This window comes from Neopsephotus bourkii, unplaced genomic scaffold (assembly GCF_033783945.1).
Source record: "Neopsephotus bourkii isolate Nb327-2 ecotype Australia unplaced genomic scaffold, CSIRO-AGI_Nbou_v1 NB_1508, whole genome shotgun sequence".
In the NCBI taxonomy this organism is placed as follows: Eukaryota; Metazoa; Chordata; class Aves; order Psittaciformes; family Psittacidae; genus Neopsephotus; species Neopsephotus bourkii.
In genome coordinates this window covers 3,148,519-3,176,250 of record NW_026901984.1, presented here as the reverse complement: position 1 = coordinate 3,176,250, position 27,732 = coordinate 3,148,519, and the positions used below count along the sequence as shown (strand labels likewise).

Below are 27,732 nucleotides of genomic sequence, written 5' to 3'. Positions count from 1 at the left end.
GAAAATAGTATGTAGCGTAATACTGGTTTTAATTTCTGCTGCAGAGGATGGAACAGGCTTAGGATGGGAAAAAAAAAAAAACTATGTGTATGTTAATATTAAAGAATCAGTGCTAGCATGAAAAAACACCACTTCATAAAAATAAAATAGCCTAACCTTAACCTCAGTTAGCAATCTCTCCCTTGATTCAGCAAACTTCCACCCGTAAGGAACTAACATCAAGTAGACAAGCAGTGTGCTTTTGCATTTTAATTATGCACGCACATACTAAAAGGGAATTTCTGTCAATCCTTAAAACATCCTCACTTGAAAGAAGAAACAACTAATGCTAGCAGAAATACTCCTCTGGCTTCATACGGTATGATTCTACAAGTAGCTTGTGCAGCTAATTAATTCAACCACTGAGCAGTTTCTGCTTCAGCCAGTTTGAAGAAAAGCCACACACAGCCCAACACAGCTACATATTTCCAAGTATTTTCCTAGGTCTTTTCTTTACGTAAATTGGTGGATGAATAGGAAGAGTATTTAAAGGACACATACACAGTCCTGCACCTATAACTAGGAAGGTGAATCTTGCTCCCAGTGCCCAGCCAACAGCAGCCAGACGGCTTCACACTGGTCCTGCAAGGGAGGCACGGGGCACAGGGGTTGTGAGCAGCCATTTCTTCCCACCGCCTTCCTCCTCACTCTTGTCTTCCTCCTCACTCATCTCCTCCATGGGCTGCAGTGCCTTCAGGCCACCACCACCTCAGCCATGGTGCTTCCTGCAGGACTGGCCCCACTACTCCCTTGGCTCAGCTCTTCCTGCCCTTTGACACGTCAGGCATTCCCTGAGGTGCCTGCCTGTGGCTGAGGGTCTCAGTGGCACCCTGTGATGGGGCTGTTGGAGCCAGCTGGAACCAGCCGGAACCAGCTGTGTCCAGCAACAGGCAGCCCCAGCCCGACCGCTCCACACAAGGAATGCCCCTGCAGGCCATGCCCCAACACCTTCCCTGCAGTGATGCACAGGACTGTTAATAATTAGCACCACTGGCTAAAATGAAGAATCAGAGAAGAAGCTTCCCTTTCCATCTAGCTTCTCCACTCAAGGGAAATTGCCCAGGACTCAGCAGCTGAGGCACAAGTAGAGGCTGCGGGACATTAAGGTCCCATCCATTCCTCTGCTGCAGGCAGACCCTCTGTAACCCAGGCAGATCCCTCCACATTCATCCTCCTCCTTTGGCGACACACAGAGTACAACAAAGTGCACAGACACAATGAAAGTGGAGAGGTTTCTTGACGATGTCTCAGTGATCTACTGAGAGGGCAATCTGCAGCACCTGGGCTGCCTGAGGCCCACAAATGGTTAAGTGTCTGGTTTATGAGCAGGAAGCCTTGTGTCAGGCAATACAGCCTTTGGCTATAGAGAAACAAACCAAGAGGGGCAGCTGATCAGCAGATCCCACTAAAATCCAGGTCATATACAACAATACATTAAAGACTATGCAGAACTCCTAGGGCCAGTTCATATCTCCCACTGAGCCACTCAGTTCACCTTTGCTTTACGCTGAATGCCATACATGCTTTATGAAACCACACAAGAAAACTGTGAAGGGCAACAAGAAACTTCACCTGCAGCACAGAAATGGCAGAATTCCTCATTCTAAGGCCACCACTGCAGGATCACACACACTGCCTCAGAATTCTGGCAAGAGGGCTTCCATCTTACCTGTATCCTTTGGCTGGTGATACAACTACAGAGGAACTATCAACACAGAATCCCCAAGTATTTCAAACTTAATTTTTGCCCTCATTTTGTCCCCCACTCACTCAAATCTAGCATGCCAGTGATACAGTAATGTCTTACTCTTAAGTGATCAGTTATGAATACTGTAAGACAAACTTTTATCAAACTTCAAAAGTCTACCATTCAAATAAGCTAGACGCCTTCTTTAATTAAAATGAACTTACAGAAGTTTCATGAATACAGAGATGGCAGCAACACATCTGGATGGTGACAGACAGGCTCTGTATATTGTCCCAGATGTCCAAACCCCATCCCTGCATTTTTACTTCAGGTTTTCAGTTACCTTGTTACCGAATAAATGTCAGTAAACTGATGATCAGAAGCATTAAAATACTAACTTCTCACACAGGTTAAGTCAGCAGCAGTGGTCTTGAAAACAAAGAGCCAAATTCTGATGTTCCTACTAAATTCAAGCTCTTCAAAAACATGACACTTGAAAAAAGGCACCTCACAACATATAGGTATCCGCTACTGCTAGCAAGACATCTGTACTCCTGCAGACATCCTTCTGCTCCCATCCTCACATACTTTTTCTGAGTGAAAAGAGAGCTAAAGTGGATCAAACACAACTGAGTTCAAGAGAGCTTCCTGATCATCTTCCATAGCCATCTGTTGGCAAAACAGATGTGTAAAACATTATCAAGGAGTACATATATATTTAAATGACATGTTTATACCATTGCTTCTGTTTTCAGAGCTTTGTATTTCTCTTGAGAGTAGAGAAAAGGAGAGAGGAAAAAAATTTAACGAAGTATTTATCCATATTGATAGTGAACACTTGTCTCTGATTGCTGGTTAAGTATTTTTAAGGAATTAGCAATTTGGTCAGGTGTTTGAGGGCAGTTCTCATTGAGCACACCTATGTGAGCAAACACAGACACAGCAAAGGCGCTGGCTGGGGGAGCCCTGCCACCTGCGGGCATCAAGGCTTTGCTCTGCCTGGGCTTAAACCCAAGCATTAGCAGGCTGGCAGCAGCTGCTCACACCCTGCACTATTCCGCTGGTTTTGGAGGGGCCGCTCCAGCTTCAGTTCTTTTAAACACTATTTTTAGCTAATGTATTCTTGCTGTTCACATGAAAAACAATGCGAGAGCCAAAAGAGAAATCCCCTTTCCTTTGGCAAAACTGTGCTAATTACACCATCATTAGAACATACTGACACGAATCACAAAAGGCAAACAGGCATTTCGGCTAGCCAGGGGGATAACAGCAACAGTCTGGCTGGGTTTTGTTAACAATCCTTATAGAAAATAAATTGATAAATGTTTGATCCCCTTGGTATGTGAACAGCGTGGTCCATTATGTTAACTCTAACTTAAGCAACTGCCCCTGCAATCTCTTTAACACACACATCCTATTACCAAACTTTATTTTTGAGCAAAATGGCTGTGTGTCAAGCTAACAGTGACATTGAGAGGTTTATTTTTACATATTCAAAAAAAATAATCACACAAAATTTATTAACGGAAACTACACACAAGGCATGGATGTTTACAACTGTTTCCAGTTACTACACACACCAAAGAACTAAAAATGTATATGATTAAAAAAATGTATGTATGAAATATATTTATATCTTTTCATTATTAGAGAATGGGAAAGCAGTGGTTGATTTTTTTATAACAATTTCCTGATTGTACAACAATAGAATAACAGCACATGAATCACAATTTTAGGACGGAAGGCATCAGGAGAAAATGAAAGAATATGAACACTGTATTTGTACAAACTGGAAAAAGATGAAAAGTTAACTTGCAGAAACAAAACCAATAAAAATAAAGACACAGACAGAAAGTGAAAGAAGAGACAGGTATGTGGCCTGCCACATCATCATTCCTCTCTTGTCCACCGCTAGTAAAAAGGTATGCTTGAAAAGAACGGTGGAGTACTACAATGCTGAAGAACTGATAAAAGGATGAAAAAGCCTAAACCCAGCTGGGAAACAAGGAAGAGGAAATAAGTCCCCTCTGAAAGTGTTCATTATTTTGCATTATATGTTACTACAGAACCACTCACTGTCATCACATTTTATGTCTATTAATTATCTGTGTCCTAGTACGGAGTAACGTTTTACATTTTCAGCAATATTTGTAGCCATTAATAACAGGTAGGCAAGCTATCCAGCTTTGTAAGCTAGACACTGAGAAGAGTGGGGAGTATGTGCCTCCCCCCCAAAATCAACAGCAGGGATGACAGAAGAATATGCATAAACTACCAGATTTTGCTGCTCTGGAGGATCAAGAGTTGGGGTTTTCGGAATTTAACCTCCTACAAATATTTTCATTGGCTAATACTAAGAAACCTGTCATTCCACAGCTTGGCCCTCAGTTAAAAACAACTCACTTCTATGTTTTTAATTATGGAAGTCACACTCAACAGACCTAACCGGAGGCTGTTTAAAGTGCCACGCTTTCCAGATGAAAAGAGCCTCCAGAGAAACCTAGTACTGACAGATACCCAGTGTATCTGTTCTTTTGTCAGTAATCTGCTGAAAGCTAATCTTCAGTATCACAAGTAAGCCATTGTGTGCAAAAAAAAAAAAAAGACCACTGTCTCTCCTCCTGTGGCATATACAGTAAGTATTCTACAGTACTCCGTTTTGGAACAAGAAAGGGAAACGGAAGCAGGTTTTTTACAGTCAATATAATGGGATTATGCATCATGTTGCTGAGAATAAGAAACTCATTTATTAAATAAAGACAAAGAATATTCAACTTCCTGAATGTTTGTTAGTATTTTTGTGGAAAGTGCTCACTGACAGAAAAATACTTCATTCTGTATCAGTCATACAGTTAGATCCAGATCCAGAAGCAGTGGTCGTTCATTTTTCTTTACATCAATTTACTCATCTCTGGTTTAACTCTTGACTAGATAATCCTGAACTCATTTTTTGTTCTAGACAGTAGGACATCCTGGCAGTGCCACTGTCTGACCTGAAGTCAATCAGCCTCATAATTCATGTTTCTCATATCTCTCCATCTGATGCCAGCTACTAAGATAGAAAACTAATAGAAAAGTCAAGTTTGAACATGAGTTTCAAAGGAGAGGAAAAAAAAACAAGGCATATTTATAGTTTCTGCACTTAGGGATACCCTAAAACAAACTGCTCTTTCCCATTCTGCTATTAGAAAAACTGTAAAAAGTGCACTAGCAGAGGATCTGAAAGATGGATTAATGGAAGGAAAGAGATCTGACATCTGTCCAATTGGAAATAATGCTCTCACCAGTCACAGCAGTGGTACAGATCTGTTTCTGACACACTGAAATAAAACATTTAGTCTGATCCAGATCTGCAGCTTGAAAACTAAAGAACCCTGTTGACACATTGCAGGCTTAGTTCAAAATGACAATTGGTTTTTTAATAGCAACAGCCAGATTTCTTTAAGCTTCTGGTCTGCAAGTTCATCAAGAAAGCACACAGCATGTGAAGTATATGAAAGTCCCCAAAAACAATATATGCTAAAACAAGGATCCCCAGATCACAATGAGGTAATGGATTAGCTATTACCAAGAGCCAAAAAGGAATCCCACTGAAGTGTTTCTTTTATGTAGCTAAAAATTTATCCTTGAAAAAAATCTGATATTCTGCTATAGCAAAGCAACCTTGGTTCCATTAGCCTGCTTTAATGCCTGGAAGTGAGCACCACATTCTCTCCCATTACCAGTCTGGTCTAAGACTAAATACAGAACACTACCACTTTAGAAATGCTTCCGAAGTTTGTGTCTGTATATAAAGTTTTGAATCCCCATCTGTCATAATCTCCAAGACAATCTGTACTAGTTCTGTATTTTATGATGAAAATTTAGCATTAAGCAAGGACAGACAACTCTATCACAAATTACGTAACAGCTGCCACACAAACAAAAAAAACCACGTGTTTTATTTTCTCAAACTGAAAAAAATGCCAAAAACATTAATGAGACAGTATTTGTTTATGTTGTCTCACAAAGTGATTCAGCATCAGAAAATAAAACCCCTAGCTTTTCACAGTAGTGTCACCAAGAGACACTGGACAAAAATTATTGCCTGTTTTGTGGTTGTGGATGGTCTTCTGTGCTGTCAATGTGCTTTCACCTCTGGTCAAATTGAGACTGGCAAATGACACCTTCTGTAAAATCTCTGCTTTCAACTACCCTTTCCAGTCAAATCAAAATCCCACATACTTGGAGGATCTAAGATGTTCAAAGCACATCAGTTATTATTATGAGCAGCAGCCTGCTTCTGAACACCTTCCTTTGTGCCCTCACCGCTGTATTTCAACACAAACCTACAAGTCAGCATGTGTACCTACCTGCCTGCTACTAGAGGAACTCATCATACAAAAATCAGTATGAATCTGAAAGCTGGAAATCACAACTGAACTGTGGGTGAAAAAGCACAGACTTCATTCGCCTGTTATCTCAGGTGTATCGCTGTATATGTTACTTCAAATACAAAATCCAGACAAGTTAGACCAGCTTTCTTTTCTAAAGTGACTCATTTCAGGGTGCACGTTTATACCACTTTGCCTATAATGGTGTTTTTATTTCCAGGTAGATACCGTGCACCATGTGACCTACGTGGGGAAAATTTTACCTGAAATCACTCCAAACAGCAGTTTAATACAAACTGCCCAAGTATCGCACCTCCTTCATTCATCCTCCCAGGGCAATGAAACAGAAACAATTTCTGTCCTGGCACTGGAGCCCTGCTTTATTTTTCTTGATCTTGGATTTATATTCATAGCTGGTGATCACTAAGTCTTTGGTAGCTAAATCACAACAGCTACTCTGCCTGCAGTCAGCAAGGATATACAAGAGAAGTTAACAACCCCCAAGAAAAGAAAAAATAAAGGAAAAAACAGAAAAAAGGAATACTCTCCTGGAGGCAAACCTCAGTTTACACAGCATGAAGCAGTTTCTCCACAAGCTGGATTCTCTTCTGGGCAGGTTTCATGGGATCACAATGCCACAGAAATGTACAGGATCTGCCTTGTTTACGCCCTGCTTCTTTCGAAGCCCGCTCACACCCTCCCCTCTGAAGTGGGTTTATACATGGCAACACCTGTGTTACCTTAGAAACACTCTGGCCAAGAATAATCCTGCACAGAGGAGCAGACTTTTTTTACACCTGCCTGCTGAGCACAGAGGCGCACATCACCCAGATGGGTGCTTTGAACTCAGCATCAAGTGGGCTTTACCATGAAGCAAGGGAGTCAAACCAGTAACACACGGTGTGTGACGTGCCAGAAACCCAGCTCAGTGAAAAAGCAGGACACAGACATATAGTTGGCAGGAGAAACACGATGGGTATGAAATGTGTTGGGGAAGCAAGGGGAGGAAGAAAAATCCTACCTTATACTGGATCTGTGTTAAAACACGCAGAAAAAAATGGGTACACCACTGAAACACCTTTAAGGAGGGAGTATCTGCAGAAGCTCCCATACCAATCAGAGGTTTATGACACCTTTTAACGAGCATTTCTTAATACCCTCCCTCCTCATTCAGCCCTGTCAGGCCTCCTTGCTCTTTGTACACAGAAACCTGGAACAAAACTCAAACAACTTAGAACTGGCATACCCCAGCCCCCCCCCCGCCTTTTTTTATTTTTTTATTTCGGCCTTCAACACCTACATTCACATGTGTTAGAATACATGAGGATTTTGTCTGAATGCATAAACTGGATTTCCCAGCAGATGGATCTGTGGGAAAAATCCACTGCAATTTCCAACAGCAAAAACCAGCACCTTTACTCACCCCTTAGATACCTACTGCGTGGTAGTAGGTAGGTGGCTAGGACAATACTATATTGGATTGAATAGATACATCAAAAGACACACAGGGTGAGCAACTGTTCACCTTTTCCAATGGCAGTGGCAGGGTGGAGTGAATTTTGCTCATTTTTGTTGTATTTTAATCTAGACTTGCAGGCCAGAACTGTGTAATAAGCTGTCCCAGATCCACAACCAGCAAGATGCAATGCAGACACAGAAACCAGCTGGCTGTGTGGGACCTGGGTTTACAGGGCATTTCCTGTTGTGCCTGCATTCACAGAATCTACCTGTCCTAGAGACACAAACTGATTCCCCTCTGAGCTTAGCCCTTGTGTAGCAATTCTGATTTCCAAAAAAGGTTTACAAAAATATATTAGACTGTCTGCTAAGGGAAAATATTTCCCACTGCAACCCCAATGCAAAGGGTTTGCTGAAAAAAGAAAAAAAAAATCATTATATACAATGCCTGGATGTACAAATAAAGCTTTCCAAGGGGCTGCTCTAACTTGTACCTGAGGTATTTAAGCTTAGGCAGCAGCTCAGCAACTAGAATAAGGATAAAGGAGGCATCAAACCACACAATCCCTATGATTTCTGCATTGCTTCTCTCCCAGAAGATGCAGCACTTAAGTAGTCCCTGGGTCTTTACATAAAAATCCACAGAGAGACTTTACTTCAATCAGCCACTGCCAAAGAAGAGTCTGTTTTAACCACAATTTCAAAAAGATATGAAATTTGACAGAATACAGAGGCATACACCTGGAAAACAGTGTAATCCCAAATGCTGTTTAAACTCATGCCCATGTGATCTTAAAAGGTTTGTTCTGCAGACTGATCTTGCTGGTTTTTGTACACAACCCAAGCTCTTGTGTTGAAGGCCAAATCCTCAGGCTGGAGAGTCAGGCCTTCCAGGCTAGCTCCCACAGTCCCCCCAGATCTTTAATGATGATAAACCATAAACATTTTCTCTGCATTAATAGTGCTTTCTTAAAATTACTATATAATTTATATTAAAATGCTCTATTAAGGGTTCACAACACTTAAAGCACAGTGACCACTGTCTCTCAAATCACTAATTTAGACTGAAATCTTCCTAATCTACCCCTGTATAAATCAGCAAAGAGTGAAGCTTAAGGTTGTTTTCTTCCCTGCACATATAATGGACAGCAGTCTGCTATAAAATGACTTGGAGGTGATCCAGAGCTTTACAGATCATTCATGATGCTGTTATTACACATCATCCATGAAGTTAGGAAGCACTAGAAAGTGACACACACTGGTACCAATAAACAGAGAATAATTTGATCAAACAGGTTCTGAATGAAGAGAAGATCTGTTTATGACAAAACCAAAATTGTTCAAGAAGCGTCAAGGTACATTGGAGATGAGCTGCCTTTCAGGAAACCGAGCAGAATCAAACTTGAATACAGAGGCTCACATGCTGAGACTATGCAGTGCATTCTCATACTCAGACCTCACATTAAACACTGGAAATGAAAAAAAGCAGATATTACCCTAAGCTTCAAAACTAACACATCAGGTACATGACAGCAGATACAAATCAATGCAGCAATGACTATCTGAGTTACTACATGATTTTACAGACAGTAATGCAAAGGCCAATTTTTCTTTTGGCTTAAAGCATGGTAGTGTATAGATAAGAAAACTGCATGGAACTGCCATTTAGAAAATACTGCAAGACAAAAGTACACAGAGTGAACTGGCTAACCCGTACAACTGTAAGCAGAAAACAGCCAAACCACTCATTGAGCGCTAGTGGCACTCTGAAGAATCCTCTTTGCTAGTGACAAAGGCTCACAGTAAACTGCTGTATGGGGGAAGACACGAATTTATTTAAAAAAAAATATTTAACATATATTAAAAACAAACAAATCCCAAACACCAAACCTGTAGCTGCCCTTAGCCTGGTTACCACAAAGAACTCTATTCTTTCTCCATTCCACCTGCTTCATAACAGACAGCAGCCTCATCCAGCACATCAGCTATGCAGCAGAACATTCTGTATCTCCACTAGAATGGGATGTATTGTCTGGAGGATTTACAACAAGCTACTTTGTTTTTCCATTAATGCTTCATTATGGTCATGTATATGAAGATGGAAAAACAGCTCCTTGCCAAAAGGCAACTAAAGGATCACACTCCTTAACCTCCCTGTCAAACACCTACCAGAGTGTAACTTTTTTTTCTTCCTTCCCAAAATAAAACCACCCCCACACGTGTACTTGGAACTGAGTAACACTATATGGCCTTCATGCATACGCACTATTCTACCATAGACATTAACATGTTAATTAGAACTTGGTAATGTTAGATATGTATATATATACACACACACAAAACCCAAGCAGTATCTCCACCTTTTTCTGCCAAGTTATATGAACTCAATATTCTACCATAATTAGCCTAACATAAATAGCCACTACATTGTCCAAAACTGGCTATGCTTTTTTTGCCTGGGCTTCTGTACTCAGACAGTAACCAAATGACTTCAACCTGCTCCCTCTTCCACAACAATCCTTAATTCTTCAGGGAAGCGAGAGAAGATCTAGTCTAGCTGCCAGATTGTTTAGCAGAGGATATTAAAATGAAAATGGTTGTTTGAAAGTTTCTTTTTCATCCTCTCCCAGAATAGCAAAGTCTTGAAACTGAGATCCAGCTTGTGCATCTCCCTCTGAAATAAGCGAGAGGTTTGCATAGAGAAGGGGGCTCCTCTAAGAATCATCTTTATGACCTACAGAGCCTTTCCTGCCCTCCGAAAACCTCACTGCCAGCCCTAAAGCCTTAACTTTTGCCTGACCTTCAGCTCCTGGCACTGGAATGGAAATACCAGAAGACGATAACTGAACGGGGTACAGCACCTTCAGTCGTTAAATCCCTGTTGTGGGGTGTCTAGACAAAAGTTCAGAGGGGGGTTCATTCGGGAGTTTTAGGTTTTGGGGCAATTTAAATCACAGACACTGTCCCCGAACACCATAAACTCACTTCACTGAGTATAACCCTTTTGATGACAAGGCTGATAGACACACTAGTCAGCTGGAAGTCTTTTTTCCCCCTCCACAACAAGGCTTTTTTTCCCCAATTAAAGAAGAAAACACAAACCTTTTCATTAACACTAGGGCCGTGGCATGGGGCATTTTCCCATCTGTCTCTATCATTTTTGTCCCTGTTTATACTAGGAAATTGAATCATTTTCACTAAATAAAAAACGTGTTCTTCAACGTGCGAAATGGTGACTTGTAGGTGCACACATTTACATAATCATTGATTTATGGAATAAAGAACTATACTGGTTTTCAAAGTATAAAGGGCAGACTGAAGGCAAACTACACTAAATATTCGGATAGATTTCAAAGCATGTACTAGCAAGAGACTTAGACATAAACTTAATTTAAAGTTTTGTCTCCCAAATAAAGAACACTTTTCTGACGGCTTTTTTTTCTTTTTTTCCCTGCTGATCTTTTATTTGTTTCAATTCTCCTGCTTGGCTACCACTTACCACACATCATTTACTACTCCCTGTTATTCAGTCATGATTTCGTTTCTCATCCAGTCACAATCATCTATTGCGGACTGCAGTCAGTGGTCAATACCTGTTTATGTTAAAGGTGGAAATGGAACATAACCCTGGGATTATTAATGACACCTTTATCGTATTGTTTTGCTTTTCTACAGGTCTTTTAGTGGGGTTTTATACTTAAGTCTGTAACTACAATACTGCCAGCAACCTCCTTGCACATGCAGTCATTTTCCAATTTGATGTCTTAATAAAAATATGCCACACAATAATAAGAACTTATAAATGCAGCCTGTACTTTCAATGAAAACAAGTTGCCAGTCACGCCACTAATAAGAATCCTCATGGCTCCACGACCTTCCTTTGAATCATGGGTAATGAGCAACTAGATGCTAGAAACTCAGAATAACCCACACACCCACACTACTATGCGTCCAAAGAAGATCATTTCCCAGCAGACATTTGTGGACTTGTTACTAATGATCCAGCTGCTAATTTAGCATCTGCTCTTGCTCTCGGGTTACCAGCAGGTCCCTCCCTACCCCACAACCCCACTCTGAATGGGTCGTACTCACGCACAGCTTTGCTTCTTTAAACTACACGGGTATATTTAGCAACAGTAAGCGACTTTACATGATAAGAAGGAGGCATGGTTCAGATTAAGTGAGTAAATAAAACTCAATCAAATTAATCAAAAGCAGGCCTTGCAAAACAGAAGTGTATTTTATTTGGTCATTTCAGGAAAGATTTGAGAGGACAAAAACCTTTGGGCATTAAAACTTGATCTAGAAGGGAAGAAAAAAAAAATCATTTCTCCCCTTCTCAAAAAGGTAAGTCACTGCAGTTTATTTTAACTAGAATTTCTTTACTATGAAACCAGAACATGCAAGATATGCCATGTATTTCTGCTACATAAAGTGAAAAATCTCCTATTTTCACAAATGTATTAAAAAATATTGATTCAGACATTAAAACATTACTTTCAACTTTGCTGGAAAATGAAACTGTCACCAGTACAGTTCAGAACTTTAACTTAAGACTAAGTCAATTCTGTAGATTAAAAGGTCCCTGCTCTTTCTATCTTACATTTAATGTCATTACTAAAACGGAACTTCGTGACTTATATAACAGTATCGGAAAGTTGCACATGTACTTGTTTTGATTTTGTTTGAAGTTTCAAGGTGGGGTGAAAAAGTAATGTACTAAACCAATGTAACTCCATCTACTGAATATGTACATACTAACTGAGCCACTTCGTGACAAAAATAGGTTAATGCAATGAAGTATTAAATGCTATTTAAAAAGGAAAACATTTTTCACTGTAAAAAAATAACTGTATTATGACCTACTCAGTTCTCTCATTTAAGTGTTCATTGAAATACTGCCCTATTAGAATACATTACTTTATGCAAACTGTAATAAAGACGGCACATTATGAATTACAGACTGATTTAAGAACACACACAAACATAATAAATGAATTTATGCCAATATTTAGATCTGTAACCAGAGGTCATATGGCATGTTACCAATTTTATGTAATTACAAAGGTGTGTATCAGAATACACTTATATTGTCTAAGCTTGAAAACTAAGGGACTAAGTAGGGAAAAAAAATAATTCTATTCTTACCTAAATCCTACATATAATAAGCTAAATCTAAGATTTTTAAGTGTTTCTTCTAATATACTGGTTGTAAAATTTACATCTAATAATGTAAACCTTTATGATTATTACTATACCTACACAAGTTAACTTGTTATTTTGTGAACACATCTTTCTCCTCTTTTTTCTGCTGCCCAGGAACCCCCAGTGACAGAAGACACCAGAGAGAACTGAAAGGTACAAGGGAAACAAAAAAATAAAAAATACAAGCAGCCTGAAGAAAGCAATTTACATATCTGTGCACTTCTAAACCCTTCCTTTACCATACACCCTCTACATGCACTCCCTCGGTCTGCTGGATTCGGGATCTTATGGTCCAATGTCAGCAGTAAGGACACCATTAGTGGATCAAAGTGCTGCTGAAGCCTACTTGTGGGGGGGGGGGGGTTACAGCTCTGCCAAGAGCTACAGGCTTGTGGACAAGACCTGGAAGGACCCAAGCACATGAGACCGAGCAAAGCGTGGCCATCAGAAAGCAAGCCATGGCAGAGAAAACTCCTTCCATCACTTTCATAACGCAGTTCCGAAGCTGCAGTAACTTTACTCCAGATACAAATTCAAGTATACAACTCTGCTCTTCTGTTATGCCGCAAAATCAGAAACTTTCAAGGGGGAATTTAAAAAAATTAAAAAAGGCCAAGAGGAATAAACTTCACGATCAAGGGACAGTTTCATTTCTTCCAAGTGTTTTCTCCAAGTGGGCTGTATTTACTCTGAGCTCCAGGGACATATACATGCATTAGGACAAACTTATTAAAACCAGGAAATCTGCAGGCACCACTGCCAAACCACAGAAACACTCTCACCATGTCTCTTAAGCACAGAGCTGTACAAGCTAACCCAGAATTTCGGGCAATTTTGCGCCTTCATCAAACGTCCACATGCTACTGTGCAGCAATAAAAACAGATATCCCTCATTCTTCATCTCCCACGCATGCTCTGAGGAACACATGCCACGTCCCAGATTTTGTTTCAACTCACAGTACCACCTCCCTAAAAAAAAAAAGGCAGTTTTATCTGGGAACACTTGGTTTCCCTGTGTACAGCAAATTTTATAATCTACAAGCCTGCACGGACTGCCAGATCAGTATCCTCATAAATCCATCCATGAGTGCAACATTTGCTCCATGTAAATAGATTGCAGAACAGCTCTGGAAGGAATGGCACAGCTGTACAACACACTGGACATGCTGGCTCCAGAAGCAAGGCCCATGTGGTAGCATTTATTTCCAATATTATTCAACACACGTTGCCCAAAGCACACCTTTTCATCTTCCACCTGCAACTACATGTGAAATACGAACACATTAATTCAAAGATAGGCCATAATTTTTCAAAGAATCCTAACATAGGCACATATTTGCTTTTAAATGCTGAGAGAGCCTACAAACCCAGGAGGATAAAAGGAAAACCTATTTTTTTCTATGAGCAGCAGAACAGACTAATGATATGTGCCCCTTCTCCCCTGTACCCACTGATAAAAAGGCTTGCTCCTGAGACCACCTGTATGCAAGGACTAGAGCTGTGCATGAAGCACTTATACCCAATCCTTTCTTCCAAACACCACTCTCAAGCACTTAGTTGCATGTGTACTACTTAGTAACATCACACAAAGCAGCTCATACAATTTAAATCTGAAGAATTCAGGCCTTTTCTGTGATAAGCACTAAGGACCAAATCACAGGCACCTCAGAAAATGGAAAATGAAGGAATGTGAAGTCTCCAATTCATTTAGCTCCACGAATTTTATTAGAAAATTTACCTGTTTGCTGGAACAATACTGTTTTTAGTCTCTTCTGCATGGCTACAGTACAACTGAATGTCACTGAACTTACAGCTTTTTCTTTCTATACATGGTGACAGTATCCTTGGTAAAAGGGAAAAGCAGTATAGAAAATTGAGAAAAGACTTCCTAGGGTGTTTTAACATTTAACTGTCAATAATGCTTGGTGAAAGCAATTTAATGCTGGAAACCCCTATTGCTGATTTGGGGTTTTGTTTTCAAATAAACAATGATTATGAAAGATTTATAAACATTTAAATACTGTTGCACAGGGATAGCCAGGTGCTAAGTGGAGTATGAGGGGTTTCTCGTGACATCTGAGCTTCCACATTATGTTTTCCCAAGTAACTCGGCCCACCCCCTTCCTGGCCAAGCTGGAAAGGCAAATTCAGTCTCAACACTAGTGACATGTTCATTAACACCTGCTAGAGAAAAAAACAGCACAGGCTACATTACTTCTCTGAGATTAATCAAAAGGACAAACTACAAATGATAACCTGTAAAAGAGAAGCAAGAGAATGTATTTCCCCTTTTCAGCTATTTGGATCATTCACTTGAAGGGCTGATTTCTACCAGTGCCCCTCGAACAATGGCAGAACAGAGCTCTGCTCCCAGTCCTCGTACCTGGCCTGCTATTCAAATCTGGCACCTAAGTTTTGCACACAGAGACTACTTAAGTGAAGACAGCTTAATATTCTATATACAGAACAGTTGTTTAACCTGTAACAACACAGGTAAGTGGGAATTTACATACATAATAATGACTGAAAACTGTTCATACATACACCACTTTTTTAAAAGGTTAATTCCTTCCTTCTCACATCCACACCCCGCAAAAAATGTCAGCGTTGCCAGTTTCTTTTCAGGTAAATTTAAGCCAAACTGTAAAATATTAAGTAGTTTAGGACCTTTTGTCCCCCCTACAAATTCAATACTAAGATGAATTTAAAAATCTGACATTATTCTCAGGTAGCAAATTAGTATATAGATAATTGGCAATGCACCGCAAGCAATATTTCTTTCCAAGTAGCTGCTTATGAAAATGAAGCACATGGGGAATTTACGGTGCTTTTCATGGCAAGAAACCTATGGTATCTATAAACAGGTTTTATACTTCAGGCAGTTTTATGTTTGTAAAATGTTTTCCGGTAAACCTGGATCTCATTTTTAATAGGTTAAAGTATGGGATTTAACCACTTGAATGCAAAGAGTTTTCATTCCAAAATAACTATGGCTAATTTGAGAATACACAATTATAAACAATAAACAGTTGTATAGATGAGCAGTATTCTTAAATAAGGCTGGCATAATGGCATGACAATCTGTGGGCTTTTCACAAAAATATTAGTACTACTTGGTCTCACAAAAAAAGAACAACTGAGAACAGAAACAAGTGACCTCCTTATACTTAACCAGTATGAAAATATTGTTAGTGGCCAAGAAGTCTTTAGCTGTAAAATACTCATGGAAAGTTGGCACTTTGAAGTCTACCATCATGTAAATAAATACAAGCAACCACAGGCAAAGAATATAGGGGAATATAGACACTGAATTCACCTGTCTTTACCTAAACACACTCACCCATATTCTCCTTTAAAATGAGATACCCAGATTTTATTATGGCAACATAAAATATAAACCAGAAGCCCAGTAAACAGACCAGGTCAGTGTGCACTTACAACTGTTTTACTGATATGTTCATGCTGGTCCCTCTCCCACCTATTTGATGCAGGAGCAGACCCAGAGATTTCAGCTGAGCTGCTTGGGATTTGCACACCTCAGCATGGTAAGTAAAGCACAGCAAATACGAACCCCATGGGCCCTTTGGCTTGAAAGCTGAATATTAACAGAACGGGAGCACAGCCATGCCCGCCCTCCTCCATGCTAAATGGGTCATATAAATTCAAGCTGCTTCTGAGCAGCTGACCAAAGCCCCATTTCCAATATTGCATTAAACAATTAACCAGTGCTTTTTCTGCTCTTCGCTCTCTGGAAAGCACAAGCAGACTCTCAGTCTCTGTCCCAGAAGAGTCAAACCATGGGAACAGACAAACTGATATCTGCCCAGCCTCTACTGGTCATTTGGTACTGTGCTAACAGCCTTTTACAAAAAAAAAAAAAAAAAAAAATATATAAATATAAACAAAATATATATTAAAAAAGGATGCTTAAAAAAAAAAAGTTAATCAGCAAATCCCTGGTTTGCCTTATATGAGGCTGGAGGAAAATAAACCTTTAAAAAAAAATCTTCACCATAAGTATAATAAATGTTCTTTGAAAGATTAATGTTTCCCGATACCTGTGAGGTTAAAAACAGGGTAAATGCCAGTTCCAGAATAACTGCTCTTTCAGGAAGGTATTCTCTTTTTTCTTACAAACCCATGCAAGAGTTGGAAGGGGAATATAATTAACTGTATTTATTTAGAAGTTAGGAAGAACAGCAACTTCACTTTTGTCATGAAATAGCTTAACCATCAACATGTATTTCTAAGCCTGTGCTTACATAGTCTCTTTCTAGATAGTTTTACAAAGATGTTACAATCTTCAGGACTTAAAATGAAGGGACAAAATAAGCCAATTATATTTATTACTTAAAACTGTATAAAGTATAACTTCTTATCCTCCTCCTAAACACACGGTAATTTGGAAAATCCACAAATCTCTGAATTTAAGATAAAATACTGTCCTGTAATTACACACAGAAGGTGAGGCATAACTGTTGTTTACTTTTCTTTCTTTTTACGTTTGATATTGGAGAGTCTATCCATCACACACAGATACATCTGTGTTTGTCTCACAATGGAAAAGCCAGGTTTGATAAGAAGAAAGTAATTCTACATTACCATACTATATTCAGGAGTAACAGATCTGATCTGAAGATAGCAATCCTCCACTTAGCAATGTAAGGATTGGCATAAAAAAACCTTCTGGCCTATAGAAGTCCTGATGGAGTTTGAGGATGATGTCTCAGGACATGCTGGTTCCTCCCAGCATCCCTGTGCCAGGCTGATCTTAGGCAAGTCCACTAAAACACAAGCCCAGCACTGAAGGACCTGCAGCTTCACTGGATACAGGCAGGGTTCAGGACTCAGTAAGGACAGAAACTGGTTCCAGTTTGTTCCACTCTGGACAAGGCAACACTCAGGGAATGAAGCTGCACAACAGACCTTAAGGAGCCGTAAAACAAGACAGTAAAAAGGCTGTGTCTTGAAAAGCAGAAAGCTATGCACATCTGATGTCATAATACTATTTTAGTATGCAATGCTGCTCTGTGTTGCTATGAGATGACCAAGTGTCTCTCCAGTTCAACACACACAAAGCAGCAGAGGTAATTAAAAGCAAAAGAAAATTAATAATTGTGTTAATTACAACACCAGCAGTTTAGCAACATGATCTGACCTATTTGTAGCTATTATTTAATGAATTGGTAGAGTCAGTCTCTGGAGCACCTGAAAGTGTCACAGCAGCAAGATTTTAATCACAGCAGAAGTGAAAGGCTGGTCTCCTTCCCAAGGAGAAAGCCACGTCCCAGATCAAAGCAAACATTGAAGTGACTGGGAGCAACACCGCAAGTTCCACTAGAGCAGAGAAAGCTGTGCTGACACTGAAACATGAGCTGCACCACCAGGGAACCCAGGAATAATTTAACTGGTATCCAAGAAAGTGTAAGCTTGGTACCAAGTACCATGAAAAGTTACTCAAAAAAAAGACAAGACAAAGAAGGCATCTGGATTCACACCCAGACATTCTCTCATCAGCACCCAGAAACACTGCTGTGCTGTTCAGAAATAAAGCACTCCCATGAGAGAGATCAAAGAAAAGCACAGAAAACAGGTTTTTTCTTCAAATTTGGCTGAAAGTCTTTACTGATTTTGGAGACAAACACTTGTGGCATGCTTAGACAAAAACAAGGGAAAATACAAGTTCTGTACAGTAAGATCACACATGCCATTCTTGATATATTTACATAGGTGGTATTTTTGCTGCATATGCCACACATTGACCTCAAATAAAAAAGAAAAATGCAGAAAAAAAAGCTATTTAATCACAGAAATAAGAAAAAAATAATAATGTTTTATTATAAAATAACTTGGAGGTTTTATTTATCTTTCTGGAACATGCTAAAGCAGGAAAAATCGATTGTTATTGTAACTCAACAAAACTACACAATGGAAATAAAAGGTGTAGTAGTATTTTAAAGGATCTTGCACAGAATTCACTACTTTATTTTTTTTTCAAGAGACCTCTAGGACGAGCACAGAAGAATGCCCACTGTGGGGTATGTGGGGTGGGAAGGAAGAGGCAAGTTTTTAAAACAGAAGTAATCTAGATAATCTAAACCAGAGCTCTTCTGCAGCTTTCCTCTTGTGTCCCTGGAGAAGTCAGCTGATTTGACAGAGCTGATTTCTGCATCTCGTGGATCTTACGTACACAGCAGCATGAGGACCTTCACACAACCTAGGAGGACAAACTCCTGCTCACGTCACCACCACACCATCTCCTGACACCACATAACACAAGTACCAAGGAGAAGTCTCACTCACAAAAAAACAAACTGCCTTTTCCCTTTTCAGAGGAAGGAGGACCAGCAGATTACCAGGAACAACTCTCAGACCTGGGAGATGGCAACAACCAATCAATGACGCATTTGTACCCAAGCCCTTGAATTTCATTGTCCCCTAGTCTAATTAAACCATTGAAAAAATAGTCACATATAAATAATATATAAATAATAAATTATATAATAATAAATATTTATAAATCATCTATATTAATTATAAAGAGGTCTTACGATGCACGGCAGCTTATACATTTATTAAAACAACATCTGAAAATTCAGAATGCATCTCATCAACCATCAATGTTACCCATTTTAAATCTCTATGCATTTGTGTGGTCTTGGAAAATAAGTAAGTCATTAACCCTCAATTACTGAAAAACAACAGAGTTCTACCTTTCTGGCTCAACTTCACAACAAAACATCAGTTAACAGTTGGATCAGATCAATATGCATTTCTATAAATAAAACCCAACACACAGCAAGGAAGACAGGTATGGCAAACAGAGAATTGTACTGCTTGTTGGTCGCCCTTGGTGAAAACAAAGTATCACCTATCTGATTAAGTACTTGTAGATTGGTACTTGCTGTTGAACCTTGTAGTACGACTATATTTAGAGCAGTGATAATATAAAATGTAATTTTCTTGCTCAAGCTCCATGCCAGCTTCTTGCTTGAAGGAAAAAGGAGGACTCCAGGCTGCTGGGTGGTCCTGGCAATTCGGTGTAGTAAAAGCTACTGCAGATTTAATCCTCAGACCTTCCTGTGTCAAGCAGGTCCTTGACTGTGGGTTTTCTGTAAGCAAACTCCGTAATTACCTGGCTGCTGATCACTTAGGTGAAGGATTCTCCATCATGCCTACTTATCTGTTCCACTCTGCATGCACCACTGTAACCCACAGAGAGAGGCAGAGAAACTCACAGATCAACCTTAAAATTTATGCACAGGTCAATCACCTTTAATAAAAAATAAGACAGCGGAGAACACAGAACTGAACCCAAAGCCACAGTCACATCTACTGCACCTCTGCAAGTACCTCAGGCCCAGCCTACACCAAGTTCTCAATTCAGCTGCAACTTTCCTACCTGCCTTAATGATCCTCACTACTTTAAAGAAGAAATCATATACCAGGTTCTATTACTGACTACCAAAGAAAGCTTTATAACTCACATTTCATGACTGAAACCGTCAGAGGAGACCAACAGCTCTCTTTCATACTACGCATCTGATGAACACACAAAACACAGCTTAACATGCAGATACCAGTTTGAAATTATAGGGCCAGCAGTAAGAAATTAATTTTTGTGTCCCACAGATACTCCCAGTCCTTGAGCTCTAGTAACAGCCAAGGAACACAGAAATAATGCTCTCAATCCATTTTCTTCCCCATTTCTCTGATTACAACTACTCTGCACAAATGCACAGCATCTTAGGCAGCTCATTAGCTGGGGGATTAATGAAACCAAAAAGACAGTATTTGTGGTGCAAGAGGACTACAGTGGGTAGGAGACACTGTGTGCCACTGCCATCGCAGCGCGGCCCTGCCATGCAATCTCTGTGACTCACCCCTTGGCATGGGTTAAGTCCACAGCTCATCGCTGACACTCTCATGCTGAAACTATGACAACAATACACTATTCCCAGCATCGCTTATTTAATGCTAAGCAGCCTGGCTCACTGGGCAACTAACAGCTCTGGAAACGCTCTATACAGTAAGAGGCTTAATATGTTAATAAGGGTTGTAATTTCCATTAGCTGGAAATGCAGCTACTTTTAAAAGGTCCTTATATCATAATTTTAGCTGGAAACACAGATTTTAAGTCTCTCCTAATTCCCAGTCTCTAATAAAGAAGCTGGCTTAATGTGCTATGGAAAAATAAATTTCTAAAGACCCCTCAATCTCTTAGAAGGAGCATTAAAGTGTGGAAGCTGTCAATTTTCATGGAAACCACAATGCCAGAGCAACACAAAAACCGCAGTATACAGAACACAGTGCTTTCCAGGAAATCAAGTGTTTGCTGATGCTAACAGAGTAGCTAAAGGCCAGACACAGGGGAATACTTGTTAAGGCACTGAATTGCGATTCAGGAGAAATGAGGTACTTCCCTAACTCTGCTACAGGCCTCCTGGCTGCTTTTGGAGCACGTCATGCAAATGTGTTTTGCCTATATAAATAAAATGGAGTCTCCTACATGTAATTCTTTAACCCAAAAGAATATTGTTAGGAAGCCTTCACAAATGCTTGTAAGAAAATTCAAGTCTATGACAACAGGAGTCTTTAAGCATTTAAAATACCATAGATGTTTAAGGATAAATACATGTATTCAAGATAATTCTCATTCCTTTGAATGCAAAAAGAAAAATCCCTTCACTCTGGCTATAATCATGCACTGTGATCTGAATTATTCCGCAAAAAGCAATATACCCCTTCCCTAGCAAGATTAAACTACACACAAAGCAGCCATCTGTTTAGGGAACTGACTTCAAAATAGGTATGTCAGTAGTTGGTTTTCCTTAACGGTCACCATCACCTAAAGGTGACAGTGCTTTAAGTTATAACTAAACCCCTCTCTCTCCACCTTTATCTAGTTCAACATGCTGAAATTCCCCGTACTCAGTGCAACTTGCCTAGACGGGGTGGTAAGTAGTATCTGTCCCACCAAAACATAGTGCTACCTTCAGGAGAGCAGTAAAGTGTTTTCATCAAGATAAGCAATTTAACAAAGATGTAAACTTACAGGAGCAAAATCTGCAGACAAATGAATCTGAAATTACAAGGGAAAGACAGGAAGACCAAACAAGACAGGTGACGGCAGGGAAGAGAAGGTTCAATTTCATCTTACAGTAGCAGGAGTGGCATAGAAGAACAAGGTGAAAAATTACAAAAGATATCACAAGGAAAGAAAATAATGAGAGACATGAGTGGTAGATGGCGAAGGTGAAAACAAACCCTGAATATTCTAGACAGCCCAGAAATGGAAGAGACTTTAAGAGGCCATCTATTTCATCCTGTACTCTAGTACAAAACTAACAGTTTGCTGAAAGAAATCAAAAGGAAAAAAAGGGGAAAGAAAGACAGGAGAAATGGGACACTGGAATTCAGAAAGAACAGCTGTCAGGATGGGATTACACTGCATTTTAACTCACCATTTAGCTTTTTCTTACAATTACCTTGCTTATCTTCAGCAATCCTAAGGTATTAGTCATGACCGAAAACACAGATGTCTTCCACCTCAACAGTTATACCCACAGAGGTGCAAAACAGTAAAAACTGCCTTGTTCCATTTTACAGAAAAACATGCACAATTCTTGTGCACCATTACCAGAATTTTATTTAATGTGATGTATTTCCACTGACACAGAAAAAACTACTCTGGACCCAAACTACCTGTGAGAAGAAGATAGGGCTGACATTGCCTGTGGTACCAGAAAAACGTATTACAGAGAAACTCCTTATCTCAGATGTACACATAAGAAGCACTGCCTGAAGTCTGTGGGAGCAGTGCACATACCAAAAGGGACACAGCATAAAGGATAATGTCAAAAGCACAAGCACCAACCTTGCAGCCAGCCAAAGCAGCAATCTCCAAAGCCAGTACTCCACTGCTACTCTACATTTTTAACTGCAGCCATCACCCATTGCCATCCAGTACTCTGCATGTTATACAGAAATCTCATATTAATACAAAACAGAGGAAACATATGCAGATAGCTCAGTTTCCCAATTCTGATTAAAAAAATTAACTACATCATTGTTTCTTTATACCCTAAATCTTGTAACATCTGAAGGCAAGATATAGTGTAACCAGTGTTACAGACGTTCACATAGATGTTCTGCTGAGAACTCTGCTCTCCAGGCTTTTGCAGACATTTACAAATAATACCTTGAGCACAGGCACAATAAAAAAAAAAAAAAAAAAAAAAAAAGAAAACACTTAAAAAAATAACCTTTTTCTTTTCCCCTTAAGCTGGATGTGCAGTTTCACAAAGTAGACCACTTAACTATGCAGAGAGGGCATAAAAGAACGGGAAAGCTTTCAACAAGCTGAGATGCGCAACTTGCTCTGCATCTGGGGGTTTGCTTTCCCTAGTTCTGCATGTAAACATTACTGACCTTTCATAGCCTTTATCTGACTTCCAGGGCCGCTTCAATCCCACAGGTAAGTCCCTCCAAAGCAGGTGTTCTAATGTGTGCCTGCCTTTGTTAGTACTATTAGGTCCTGTGAGAAAGGGAAGGAGTTAAAGCACAGAAAATAAAGGTCCTACTTAAAGAAAGCACTCATACATATTAACACAGAGGCTTTCCCCACATTTACTCGATACCAGAGGAACCACAGAACAGTTTGGGTTGGAAGGGACATTAAAGATCATCTAGTTCCAACCCCCGTCACAGGCAAGAACATCTTCCACTAGATCAGGTTGCTCAAAGCCCCATCCAACCTGGACTTGAACACTTTCAGGGCTGGGGCATCCACAGCTTCTCTGGGCAACCTGTGCCAGTACCTTACCACCCTCATAGGAAGCTCTTCTGCACTCAGACATAAAGGCATTAAGAAGGAGCCATGAACTGTGGCTAGTTTGCATGAGAGATAGGAGATGCTTTCAGCAACAGGGGAAGATGCTCTTCACTTTGTGAGGTTCCTAACAGGGCAAAACAGAACTGACCCTTCAAGTCCTCATTTTAAGCTTGGGCCTGCTATGCCACTTATGACCAATGAATGTCTGTCTTCCCATGTTATGGTCAAAAAAGTCACTGATCAAAACATCCAGAGAAGCCCATCTCTGCTCTCCTATGATTCTGAGTAAAAGCAGACGCAGACACCAAAGCAGCAGATTTTAAACAAGTGTATTTCTCTCTTCTAGCACCCATTTCATTATCATAGAATAAATCCTAATTCCAGCTGCTGCTGCTTCTACTGATTGTCTTAAATTCACCTTCGTAAGTCAAAATAAATGTTGATTAAATAAAGCACTGTGGACTTAGTAAAGCTTTAGAAAACTCATGCCTAGCAATTAGTAGTAATAAAAATCCTTGATGCTGAGAAATGGGAAAAGCTCTGCAAGACCAGTACAAACTGCAGTTTTCCTTTGCCATTTAAAACAAAAAAAAATCCCACCATAGTATCCTACTTTCAAATGCAGTTCTCAAAGAGCTGCACCATGAAACACACGTAGTCAATTTATCTGTGTAAAGGACAGCAGAGCCACTGTACCCTGTACCAAGCAACATGTTAAATTTGTTCACTGTTTAACAGAGGAAACTCATAATGTTGCTGTTAATGATTTACAGAGACAAAACAAGTCTGCCTAAATTTTGTTAAAAATTGTGAAGTTGTGGTCATCTTAACCTCCCTTTCATAACTGCAATCAATAAGCTGGAAACGTGCATAGCACTTTTTCTGCCATGAAAGGAAGGTGTTTCTGCCACAGCAGCCTTAAATGCTAGTGTTCCCCAGCACGCTCCATAGATGTAGCTCACATGTGTATTCACCAACAAGGGCAGACGAATCTGTCCTCTTGCCACACTTCCCTGGCCCTAGCTGATTTCCTCATTGAGCGAGTAAAACCTGATCAGGGACCAAACGTCCACGCATTTCCAGTATGGATGTTAGCAACTCAGAGAATTACAAACCATTATGTGAAGCTCACTGCTAACAGCACTGACACATCTAGGCTGGGAACCTGTGACTTGCAAGAAAAGGCAACAAGTAGTATTTAAAGACATGAAACCAACTCAGACAAAACAGACAGGAAATCCCCACTGGTGCACATGATGGCGTTGTCATCAGCTTCCAGTGAAGCGGATTAGCACCCACACGCTTTGCTACACAATACTGCAAGAATATCTTCACCTTAGGACTGGATTTGCCTCCTTGAAACACGTCAGGAGGAATCTGACTGAAGTTAATGCAGTTACTGTAATTTCTGATCATATATGTGATATCAGAATCTGGCCGTGAACAGGTTTACACAGATGAAACTGGCTATGCAGGATTCATGAGGTTTGTTCAGAAACGTCCTCAGACACCAGTGCTCATCTCTGAGATACAGGGACAACACACCTTCTCATTGGAAATTCAAACTCTAATCAATCTTTAGATACCTAGCAATCGAGGCAAATTGCTAATCAGCACTGCATCTAAGAAATGATAGGGACTCTTCAAAGCACACATGTAAATTGGTATCCTAGATCTCTTATTTACTGGGATTTTAGAAAGCAGATGTACTATTATATCACCTAAACACAGAGAAGAGAGGTGCATTGCATCTACTCTTCATAGAAGGTGAGCATAAAAGGTCATAACCGAACAGGCTGATTTTTAACTTGAGTTAACCATTTTATTCACAAAAACAAACAAACAAACAAACAAAAAAAACCCCAAAAAAAACAGCAAGTTATGTCATGCTCTGCAAGCCAAAGAAACACTGAACACATACCGTTTCATTACTAAAGCACTAACAACGTAATTCCCTCACACAGTGCTCCCTGTTCTACTTTCCGAGTTAGGCTCTGCAAGACTCTCTGTCAAACACAGAAACTAAGGAAATTAAACCTAACAAAATTCTGGTAGCCCATCATAACATACTTTAAAGCTGTTTTCTATTTCGCTGAAAATAAATTTAGGGCATAAACATTAGAAGTAAAACTATAAAAGCTGCTGAAGCAATCACAGCTTTTTCCAGCCTGCACAGACAGTGTGAAGTAGAGCAGTAAATTGAAGCGAGCAGACAGTGCAGCTCTTAAAACTTGCCCAGCTCCTGCTCTGACAAGAGACCGCTTGGGACTTCATCTTGCTACTGCTCTCGTCCCTTAATTAACAGACTAACAAATCCACTGCTAGCGTGTTCTGCGTTTGCCTGATAAAAATCCAGATCCACCTGTGGGTTACCCAAGGGCTGACTGCTATTTAGCACTACTGCTAGGAGAGCGCTGCCTAACACGTAACACGGGGGGCACCTACAGCCGCCCAGCACACCAACCTCTGGCCATCTGGGACACTTTTAACTCGAGGCCGGCAGCGCTCTGCTCTCCTTCCCCCGCCGAGGCCCTGCGGTCGGGCAGCGGGACCCGCGGCCGAGACGGCTGAATGACCCTTTCAGAGGCTTCTAGCGGCTGCGCGCCACCACCCAGGCCAGCGGGCGCACCGACCCCTGCGGCCCCGGGTCCCTCCGGCGGACCGGGTGCACCCGCTCCGAGACCCTCCCGCTCCCCCCAGCCACTGCCCCAGCTCCGAACCTCGGCGGTTCCTGCCGAGGGGTGCAGGCGGCGACCTCCTGCCCGCCTCAGCGCCGTGGCGCGCCTGGCCAGCCCCACAGCCCGCTGCAAGACATGACCCCCAAAGCAAAGGAAACCCCGCTCTCCAGCCGCCCCGGTCTTCCATGCGGAGGGGCAGCGGGATCGGAGCGCCCCTTGCAAAAGGAAAAGACGAAGCAGCCGTTTTCCACCCTCCTGCAGCCCTGCTCAGCGTGCCGCCGCTTGCCCCACTCCCCGTCGTGTCCCCTTCTCCCCTATCAGCCGCCCCCCAGGGCTGTGCTCAGCACGGCGGAGTCGACACCTGCGTGCCGGCTGCGGAGGGAGGCAGGAAAGGCACGGCACCGCAGCCCGCCGGCCACCACGGCCGCTGTCGCCGTCCGAAGCCGCTCCTGCCCGCGGAGGCTAGCGGCGGCCGGTCCGGCCCGGGCCCTGGGCTTACCCAGTGGGAGGCTTGCAGGCCCCGGGGCGCACAAGGGTCTCCATGGCTGCGCCCCTCTCGCCACTTCTGAATGGACGGACCGGGCCGGCAGCGGGGCAGCGGCGAAGGTCGGCAGCGGGGTGATCCAGAGGGAGGGAAGCGAGAAAACGAGTGAGCGCCGGCCTCCCCTCCGCCCGGCCCAGCACCCCGCCCCGCCGCCGGGCGGCACTGCCCAGGGCGCCGCCACCCACCGCTCCCGCGGGCGGGGATGAGATTCCCTGCCCAGGCGGCACACAGCGGCCCCCGCCCGCCCACCTTAGCAGGCCGGCAGCGGAGTAACGTCGCGCTGCGCGCTGGGGCTCAGCTGCGACCGCCGACCAGGGGGCTGCTTGCGCTGGGGTCAGCGGCGGGGCGGGCAGCGCTAAGGAGGCGGGCGGGCGGGCGCTGCCCCCTCAATGGCCCGGGAAGGTGGGTTGCTGCCAGCCCGTTTCCATGTAACCGGCCGGGCCGACCCCGCCGCGGTAGGGGAGAAGGAGGAGATGGGAAACCTGGAGGATTGGGACGCGACGGAGCCCAGTTCCTGCACCAAACCCCCTACACCCCTTTCGCTATGAACTTCGGCAAACCAGAGCTTGCCCGAGGCAGAGCCCCGCAGGAGACGGGAAGTTTTTCCTGAGCCTCCCGCCCTGCCCAGCCCCTGGTGAAGCCACCTGAGGCTCGGCTCTCGTTACTTTTACTCTCACAGAGTTTTTTCTGTTTTCTTAGAGATGACACAAGTTTTTTACCATTAGCAGTGGCTTTGGTCAAGAGAGGGGCTGCAGGGCAGGCTTCTAAGGGGTGTTTGACCCCCTGCACCTACAGCCTCACGGCCCAGGCAGAGCTCACACCGAGTGTGTGAAGGCCCCGCCGGCACGGCCTTCACAGCACGCTGAAGTCTTGGGGTGCCGTTTCAGAGACATTCCCGTCCTGCCGCTTGCCCA

At 41.8% G+C, this 27,732-nt stretch overlaps 1 protein-coding gene across 10 annotated transcripts in view; it reads right to left on the bottom strand.

Annotated features, from left to right (window-relative positions):
* The window catches only part of COBL (cordon-bleu WH2 repeat protein), a 158,470-nt gene extending 131,303 nt beyond the window's left edge, over positions 1-27,167 (bottom strand). For 3 of the 10 annotated variants that reach the window (XM_061369622.1, XM_061369620.1, XM_061369621.1), the window contains exon 1: positions 26,774-27,038. In XM_061369622.1, coding sequence (XP_061225606.1) covers positions 26,774-26,817 — 44 coding nt within the window. In that variant the 5' untranslated portion in view covers positions 26,818-27,038. Of the gene's footprint in view, positions 1-26,773 lie in introns of all 10 variants that reach the window. The other 7 variants (XM_061369623.1, XM_061369626.1, XM_061369625.1 and 4 more) reach the window with 7 other exon arrangements.
* Positions 27,168-27,732: the final 565 nt, after the last annotated feature.